This window comes from Trachypithecus francoisi, unplaced genomic scaffold (assembly GCF_009764315.1).
Source record: "Trachypithecus francoisi isolate TF-2019V2 unplaced genomic scaffold, Tfra_2.0 Contig01705, whole genome shotgun sequence".
NCBI lineage: Eukaryota > Metazoa > Chordata > Mammalia > Primates > Cercopithecidae > Trachypithecus > Trachypithecus francoisi.
Genome location: NW_022681450.1, coordinates 1,425,991 through 1,435,626, shown reverse-complemented (window position 1 = coordinate 1,435,626; position 9,636 = coordinate 1,425,991). Strand labels below are relative to the sequence as shown.

Sequence of the window (9,636 nt, the reverse complement as noted above, 5' to 3'; positions counted from 1 at the left end):
GTACCTGATGCAGATATCAGAACCCGCCAGTGTCATCCCTGTGTCCACTGCTGATGCCAGTCTCAGCACTCACCTCCTGCTAAGCCTGGCCCACACTTGACTCCCAGGGTGATCTAGGCCAGTCAATGAAGGCGGACGAGGAGAGAGTTCACATCCCAGCTCCCTCACTTACTCCCTGTGTGACCTCACTCAAGAGGATTTATGGAGTCTAGATCTGCTCATCTTCAAAATGAGGATGATGATGAACCAACCTCATTGTTACAAAGATTCCACCAAATCATACACACCTAGACTTGATATACGACCGTGCTCACCAAAGGCTAACTGTCCTGTTTACTAAGGAAGAATTTCCCTGAGGGAAGGACAGGAGGGCTACTCATCCCTTCTCCACACCCACCTACCCCAGGATCTCCCTCTGTGCCTAACACTGGAGTTTACCCCAATCTCTTCTGCGATTGTTCCCTCTGCCCGCTAATAGTATAGCCCCTGACAAAGCAGGAATCACCCTTAAACGAGATTTAACTCACCCTCAAATATGATCTTCTCTTCCTAAATACTCCCTTTCCACTGGCAGGAAAACCAAATCCACAAAGTGGAACTAAGGACGCAGAGCAGGAGAGACGGGAATTCGGGGCCACTCACGCATGTCCCCAGCCCACGGTCTGTTTTCTGTCCTCTGTAGACCCTTATATAAAATGAGAAACATAAATAACAATAATAATATTCATAGGAATGATGCAATCAATCTAGTGGGTCTCCCTAAGGATCTGGGTTAGAAAGTGGAGGTCTTTGTAAATTACAACCCTTGGGACACTTGAGATTTTCCCACCATTTGGGGGTTGTTATTACTATTTCTCCAGACCTGGCCAATCCCTCTGCCAGCTGATAACTTGAGGTACTCTCCTCCAAGTGTGGGGAAAGTTCCTCTGAAATATGGCTCTGGTCTTCCACCCCTTTCCCAACCAGAGATGGGCAGTGGAGGTTCTATGGCACCCATCCTGGCCTCACTCTGAGGTTCCAGTGAGGATTCTGGGCATCAAGAGACAGCTCTGGGCCAAAGTAAAATCAAGTCAGCCCCTGGGCTTTCTGGGAGGAGCTGCTGGGCTTGCTACACACTCCTCCTCCCAGAAACTCCACACCCACAGCCTGGGTCTTCCCAGCCCGAAGACTCTCAAGTCCATATGTCTGGAATCCCCTTTCCTGAGACCCTTAACCCTGCATCCTCCTCACCAGAAGACCCCCAAATGCACAGCCACACTTCCGTCTCACCCTAATAAAACCCAGACTTTTGGGTTCCTCTCCCCTGGAACCCCCAAATCCACAACTTTGAGGTGCATTCTCAGTCTCAGACCCAAAATCCAAAGTCCAGGTGCTCCCCTATGCAAATATTCCAAACTCCTCCGTTCTACAGTTTATCTGTTGCCCCCTCCTAAATCCACAGCCCTGGGGCACCCCTCCTGAAGTACCGCAGATTTAGTCTGGAGGCGCCCTCTCTGTTCAACTGCCCTGGGGTCCCCCTCCTCCTCCCTTGCTGACTGTGTCCCAAGCTAGGCGGGATTCATGGTGGGGGGTGTAGTGGGAGGTGAAATGAGGTGATTATGTAATCAGCCAAAGTCCGCCCCTCTTTATCAGGCAGTATAAAGGCAAACCACCCCAGCCGTCACCATCTATCATCCCACTGCCACCATGGTGGTCTCAGGGCTGCTTCTGGTGGCCTTGCTGGCCTGCCTGACTGTGATGGTCTTGATGTCTGTCTGGCAGCAGAGGAAGAGCAGGGGGAAGCTGCCTCCGGGACCCACTCCATTGCCCTTCATTGGAAACTACCTGCAGCTGAACACAGAGCAGATGTGCAACTCCCTCATGAAGGTTTCCCAAGGCAGGGAGATGGGTGACACGGGGTGGGGACTGCCTAGTTGTCTGGGGCTTTGTGGCAGGGGATTCACCAGTATGGACCAGAGGCTTAGGAAAGGGAGTTTTGGAGGTTAAGCATCAGGGTCCTAGCCAGGAAACACAGGATCTTGGGATGTCCAGCTCCCTGACTATGAGAACCTGGGGACGAAGGATCCCAGTACTTGACATCTCGGTGCTGGGCCCATTCAGAGTGGGGGCTGCTCGCTCTAACCACTCCCACCCGCCTCCATCAGATCAGTGAGCGCTATGGCCCTGTGTTCACCATTCACCTGGGGCCCCGGCGGGTCGTGGTGCTGTGCGGACATGATGCCGTCAAGGAGGCTCTCGTGGACCAGGCTGAGGAGTTTAGCGGGCGAGGCGAGCAAGCCACCTTCAACAGGGTCTTCAAAGGCTATGGTGAGGGGGTGCCCAAGAGGGGGAAGGTGGCCAAGAGAACACAATGGTCTCAGCGTCCCCAGCCTTCTCCCTGACTCTCCTGCCCACTGGAGGCTATGGCAGAGACCCCGGTCTGGTCTTCTCTCCCAATCTCCCTTCATTGTGGCCTCTCCGTGTGTATCCCTCACCTGTCTCCAGCGTCCCTGTCCTGATTCCTCCCTGCCTCTCTCTACCCCTTGTTCTCTCTCCTCCTTCTGTCTCACTGGAGTCTCCTCTTTCCCCTCTCTCCCCATCTCTGAGGACATCCTGGGTTTCTGTTTTCCAACCCTGGTCCTCTGTCTTCATTTGTCTTTTTGTCGCTCTCTGCTTCTGTGCTTCTCGATGTTTCTCTGCTTACTGCTTCCCTCTCCCACTTCTTCCTCTGTCTTAGGATTTCATAGTATTCCGACTTCCACATCTCCAGCCTCCACCTCCTGGTAACAGTCTGTCCTCCTTCTTGATCCTCTCTGTTTCTGTCTCCTTATTTTTCTGTCGTCTCCAGCTCAGCTTGAGAATCATTCACCATTTTTATTTCCTCCTCCCAGATCTCCCTATGTCTCACTTCCCCTCCCTCCATCCTCTTCCTCCATCTCTCTCTTTCTCTCCCCACTTCCTTCTCTCTCTCTCTCTCTCTCTCTCTCTCTCTCTCTCTCTCTCACTCATTCTGAGTTTGCAGCTCTCCTGGGCACTCTCGCTGAATCCATCTCTCTCCCACCCCAGTCCCTCTCTGCTCCACCCTTGGGGAGCCCGTTGGGGCTGGTCTGCTCCTGCCTCCGCCGCCCCCGACCTCTCTCCACCTCCACGTTCACCTCCCCAGGCGTGGCGTTCAGCAACGGGGAGCGCGCCAAGCAGCTTCGGCGCTTCTCCATCGCCACCCTGAGGGACTTCGGGGTGGGCAAGCGCGGCATCGAGGAGCGCATCCAGGAGGAGGCGGGCTTCCTCATCGAGGCCCTCCGGGGCACGCGCGGTGAGCAGTGGACCCCGAGTGCGGGGGCAGGAGCAGGAAAACGCCCAGGGCGGGGACCCGCGCCCGCGTTCTGCCTGAGGATGGGGACTAGGTGGGGAAAGGCCCCCGCACTTCCAGCCCTAGAGTCTGGCGCTGGGAACTTGGCTCAACAGGGCCCTGCCTCCCGGAATCCTGACTCTCCTCAGGCCTCTGAGTTGACTCTCTCCCCAATCCTCTCCTCCGGCCACATCCGCAGGCGCCAATATCGATCCCACCTTCTTCCTGAGCCGCACCGTCTCCAATGTCATCAGCTCCATTGTCTTTGGGGACCGCTTTGACTATGAGGACAAAGAGTTCCTGTCACTGCTGCGCATGATGCTGGGAAGCTTCCAGTTCACGGCAACCTCCACGGGGCAGGTAACCGGCTGCAGCCCGGCCCGTGACGCCCCTACCACAACCTGCCAACTGCTCCCCTACCTGGAGACAGGTGCCCCAAACTCCCACCCTCCACACAATGTCCCCTCAAAATCAGCCCCCAGTATTGGACAACTGGACGGTTGCACCAGAACTCAGGATGGGTGCCCAATACCCAGTCTCCAAGGACACCTGGATAGCCCAACAGATGCTCCCCAAAACAGAGCCTGCCGGCAGGATGCAAGCCCTCAACTCAGCTCTCTCACCTGGGCACGTGTTCCCATCCCCAATTTACCGTAATTTGTAACAAGTGCTCCCTACCCTGTTCTTCTGAATACTTTAACACCTGGACAAGTGACTGCCTCAACCCACCTCCTGCATACTTGAACAGCTGGTGCTGCAAAATCCAGCCCATCATAATCATTTCGCATCTATACAAATGTCCCAAATTAGCCCACTGGAATATCTGGCCAAGCGCCCTCTACTTCACCCACTTAAATACCTGAAAACATCGACAGCTGCCCTAACCAACACCCCAAACACATAAATATCTAGACAGATTATTCCCCAGACACCCAAATAAGTGTTCCCCAAAACTTTCCTATCACACACCTTACAGAGGAGCTTCCAATGCATCCCACTTGGCTAGGTAAACACCTGAACAGGTATCCCCTCCACTTTAACATCTTCACCAGCTGCGCTTTAATACCTTAACACCTGAACAAAAGTCCCCAGTCCGGACCCAGTAAGTATCTGGATAGTTGTCCCCAACGAAGTCCACTTAAATGCCTAAATACCTAGACAGGTGATACTCCCCTCATACCAGCCACACCTGAATAGCTAAACACCTGGACAGGTGTCTTCCAACTCAACTTCACTTGAATATCTGAACACCTAGATGTGTGCTCCAATCCAGCCTCATTTAAATACCTGAAACCTGGATATATGCCTCAGTTCTTCTCACCTAAATTCCTAGAACGTGGCCCTGGCACCTAACCCACGTGAAAACTTAGATATAAGTTCCCATCCAACCCCACTGAAATACCTAAACACCTGGACAGGTGCCTTTAACTCAGTTCCTTCCTTGCTATGAAGCAAGTCCCATTCCCATCAGCTCCTGCCCCCTGACAACTGTCCTTCCCTCCCATCCTCTCTCTGCAACCCCAGCTCTATGAGATGTTCTCTTCAGTGATGAAACACCTGCCAGGACCACAGCAACAGGCCTTTAAGGAGCTGCAAGGGCTGGAGGACTTCATAGCCAAGAAGGTGGAGCACAACAGGCGCACGCTGGATCCCAATTCCCCACGGGACTTCATCGACTCCTTTCTCATCCGCATGCAGGAGGTACCCCCCAGCAGCCAGTGCGGGGAAATGCAAAGCCAGGCAGAGGGAAATCAGGCTGGGAGTGGGGCGGGCAGATAACACAGGCCCATTCAAATTAGCCCTCATCATAATAATTCTCACAATTGGCTGGGCAGAGTGGCTCACGCCTGTAATCCCAGCACTTTGGGAGGCCGAGGCAGGTGGATCACCTGAGGTCAGTAGTTCGACCAGCCTGGCCGACATGGTGAAACCCCGTCTCTACTAAAAATGCAGAAATGACCTAGGTATGGTGGCATGCGCCTGTAATCCCAGCTAGCTACTCAGGAGCCTGAGACAGGAGAATTGCTTGAACGCGGGAGGCAGAGGTTGCATTGAGCAGAGATCATGCCACTGCACTCTGGCCTGAGTGACACAGCAAGATTCTGAAAAAAAAAAAAAAATCCTCACAATCCCAACTATATCAACCACCGCTGTTCCATCCACTGAGCCCTCACCCACAGGCAAGACTTGCGCATGTGAATTAGAAGAGCAAGCACTTCTGCAGCACTACCATGCGCCAGGCACTGCGTTAAGTGCTTTAAGATAGTCCCCCATTGAACACTCACAACAGGTTTGAAGGAGGTTCAGTCATGGCCCCAATTGTGCAAATGAGGAAACTGAGGCCCAGAGAGTTTAAGTATCTTAACTGAGGTCACAAAGCGAGGAAGCCTGGGTTCCCTAAGCTCAAAGGCTGGTGTCTCTGAGCCTAAAGCTGGTGCTTTTACCCACCGTGCTCTGTAACCATTCATGCCCTGGTTATCAGACACACCTCTGTAGACAGGTGACCTGGCTTTACATTACAGGGTCCCCACCTCCATCTGGACGTCAGTCTTCCATGTGGGAAGGCTTTAGGGAGTCTGAAGCTCAGGGAGAAAGGATCAAGGGAGAGGATTCCTCCACAGTAAGTTTCAAGATTTTTAGGGAAGAAATAGGATGCTGTTGCTTAAAGTGCTATGCTTGTTTCTTAGAAAAACTCTTTTTTCCTGACTTCATCTTGCTGTCTCTGTACTACTTTCTCTTCGTCTCCCCTCATCATTATCTTTCTGAATATTCCTACCATTAAAAAAGTAACAGACCGGGCAACATGACAAAACCCCATCTGTACAAAAACTACAAAAAAATGACTGGGCATAGTGGTACATGACTGTGGTCCCAGCTACTCAGGAGGTTGAGGTGGGAGGATAGCTTGAGCCCAGGGTGGGCAGAGGCAGCAATGAGCCAAGATCATGGCACTGCACTCCAGCCGGGGTGACAGAATAAGACTGTGTCTCAAAAAAATTAATTACTTTTTAAAAAATTAACCAATGAGCCTGCATGGTCATGTGCATTTGTGGTTCTAGCTACTCAGGAGGCTGAGGCTGGAGGATTCCTTGAACCCAGTTCAAGTCCACCCTGTGCAACTTAGCAACACCAAGTCTGTATAAGAAAAAAAGACTGACAGCTAAGTTGATATTTAAAGGACAGATGGTCAGCGAGGTAAAGAAGGTGAGAAGGAAGAGCATTTTGGGCAAAGCCAGCAGCCAGGGCAAGGGCTGGAACCTGGAGCGAGTCTGGCAGATCTAGGATCCTTCTTTCCACCTTTGGTCTGGACCAAAGAGAGGAAGATTCAAAGGAAAAGCCCTAGAAGGGCCCCAAGAGCATGGGAAGTGAGCTTGATCTAAAGCCCCCTCTCCCTGCAGGAGGAGAAGAACCCCAACACGGAGTTCCACTTGAAGAACCTGGTGCTGACCTCGCTGAACCTCTTCTTCGCGGGCACCGAGACCGTCAGCACCACCCTGCGCTACGGCTTCCTGCTGCTCATGAAACACCCAGCGGTGGAGGGTAAGGCTGGAGGGGGAGGGAAGTGGAGGGTCCCAGACCCTCAAAACTCTCCTGACCCTGGTGCAATGTCCCCACCTGCGCCAGATCCCAGGACCCTGAGTCGTGCCTTGCTGTCCAGAGACAGGGCAATATTCAGCTGATAGGAATCAGCTGAGTCTCACTGGCTATTAAAATACTGAAAATGTCTGCAGTGATTGGTCAGTCACTCCTGTCCCAAGCCCACTGAGTGCCCACTGTCTGCTCCTCCGGATCATCCCCTAAGTTCCTACCTGTGCCTCCTCTGTGATTTTGGCACAACCTGGTTAACAGGATCCTGCTCCAACAATGCGAATCACTGATGTCTGTTGTGAGTGGTCTACCTCCATGTCATTGGTGGAGCCATGTCATCCACCCCGTTTTACCTATTCAGACTATAATCCCTTCTCTGAGACCCCTAGATACCTAAACACATTCCCCCATCTCCCCAAGCCAAGGTCCACGAGGAGATTGACAGAGTGATTGGCAAGAACCGCCAGCCCAAGTTTGAGGACCGGGTCAAGATGCCCTACGTGGAGGCAGTGATCCACGAGATCCAAAGATTTGGAGACGTGATCCCCATGAGTTTGGCCCACAGGGTCACCAAGGACACCAAGTTTCGGAATTTCTTCCTCCCTAAGGTACTGTCCCCCACCCCCCAGACTACATGGACTTCCAGCCTCTGTCTGTTTCCCCAGCATCCCACCCCCATTAGAAGCTTTCTAGACCCTGTCCCACTCCCTCAATCAGTCAAAGAAGACTTCCCCCCCCACCACATCCGTTCCACCTTCCCACTTAGAGACTCCTGAGTCCTGCATCTCCCCAGACTCTTTGTGTCAGGAGAATCAACCCCATGTTCCCAAATTTCCAGTCTTAAGAAACAGGAGCCCCCTTTCCATGAGGCCTTTTGCCTTAGGGACACAAATCTCAGGTCCCCCAAACACCCTGCCTAGCAGGACATGGACCCCATGTCTCTCAAACTCCCTGTTTCAGAGACGTGAACCTTCTATCCCCCAAAGCTCCTCCCTCAGAGGACCCCAACTCTCTGCCATTTCCCCTTACCTGGGGCACCCTGGTTCCCCTCCAGCCCCCGTGTACTTTCACCAGTCCCCCACCTTCCTCATCACACACACCTTCCTCCTCCCTACCAGGGCACTGAAGTGTTCCCTATGTTGGGCTCTGTGCTGAAAGACCCCAGGTTCTTCTCCAACCCCCAGGACTTCAATCCCCAGCACTTCCTGGATGAGAAGGGGCAGTTTAAGAAAAGTGATGCTTTTGTGCCCTTTTCTATCGGTAAGAGACCACTGTTTGCCGCCAGGCCACTGTTCATACCAGCAGGTGCCTCCCTCACCCAGCTCCCCTCTCTGCGGTGTACCCTGGTATTTCTCCAGCTTGGAAGTTCCTTTTAGATTCTACCTTTGAGCCACCAGCTGATACTCCCTTAAGTACCAAGAACCCAATACCTGCGCCCAGGCAAAAGGGAAGGAAACATTTTTCCCCCATAGATTTATTTGTCTAGGGTCACAGAGCAGATTCTTCAGATCCCTGAAAGGAGATAACGGCACAGCACAGCAGTCATATTTGCAAGTGTGTCTGGCAGGTAGGGGCATCTAAACCTCCCATTGCTACACCTGGCATGGATCACCCCATCTATGATGGATGCGTGACATTATGCGTTTTTCAAAACCCATAGAACTGTACAACACAGAGTAAACCCTAATGTAAACTATGGACTTTGGTTAGTAATAATATATCAATATTGGTTCACCATTGTTATATCTCTTATAGAAGGAAACGGAGGCTCAGGGAGGATCAGAGTCTCCTCTGAAAGTCTCTCAGGCCATAATATTCCACCCCTCCTCCCTGGGAGAGGCGCAGCTGGAGGTCGGTAGTGGGGCGAGGCTGCACTGAGAGTGGGCTTCACCTCCACCCCTCCCGCCTCTCCTCCTCAGGAAAGCGGAACTGTTTCGGAGAAGGCCTGGCCAGAATGGAGCTCTTTCTCTTCCTCACCACCATCATGCAGAACTTTCGCTTCAAGTCCCCTCAGTCGCCCAAGGACATCGACGTGTCCCCCACACACGTGGGCTTTGCCACAATCCCACAAAACTACACCATGAGCTTCCTGCCCCGCTGAGCCATGGCTGTGCTGGTGCACGGCTGATGGGCGGGGCCCGGGAAAGGGCGGGAGCAGGGGCGGGGTTAAGAATGGGGGCAGGATGGGGGAAAGGAAGGGGCGACGTGGTTAGAGGGAAGAGAAGAAACAGAAGGGGCTCCGTTGACTTTGATGATGTCCTTCAGAGCTGGGATGAGAGGAAGGGAAACCTTACGGTATGCTATGAAGAGTAGTAATATTAGCAGCTCTTATTTCCTGAACAAGTACCTCCATGTCAGCTTTGTTCAAAAAGCGTTGCACGCTCACCTCACTTAATTGCCACAAATCTCTGCGAAGGGGAACAGCACTCATGCCCATTTTACATGTGACGAAACTGAGGCTCAGAAAGTTGTCTCTATCTCATGTCTCACAAAACGTAAGTGCCCAGAAAATCTTTGAATACAGGTCTGTGTCCATATCCCTCTGGACAGATTCTTAAAAAGCACCCATTTCTCAAGCAAAACAGCTTAGTACAGCATCACACGGCCTGAACATCCCTGTCCTGAGGGTTTTTCCGGAGACCTGAAGGGCGGCTGTCCTTCCTTCACTGCACACTTGCCCACACTCTCACCTACTCAGCACGCTTTGAATACCAGGGTGC

The 9,636-nt window shown here is 52.5% G+C and overlaps 1 protein-coding gene across 1 annotated transcript; it reads left to right on the top strand.

Moving 5' to 3' along the window:
* The first annotated feature begins 1,657 nt into the window (after window positions 1-1,657).
* LOC117076048 (cytochrome P450 2A13-like) lies at window positions 1,658-9,072 on the top strand. The gene is made up of 9 exons (XM_033199015.1): window positions 1,658-1,866; window positions 2,145-2,307; window positions 3,143-3,292; window positions 3,528-3,688; window positions 4,853-5,029; window positions 6,727-6,868; window positions 7,337-7,524; window positions 8,035-8,176; window positions 8,836-9,072. The coding sequence occupies exons 1-9, from the start codon at window positions 1,687-1,689 to the stop codon at window positions 9,015-9,017; spliced, it is 1,485 nt and encodes a 494-aa protein (XP_033054906.1). The 5' UTR covers window positions 1,658-1,686; the 3' UTR covers window positions 9,018-9,072.
* Window positions 9,073-9,636: the final 564 nt, after the last annotated feature.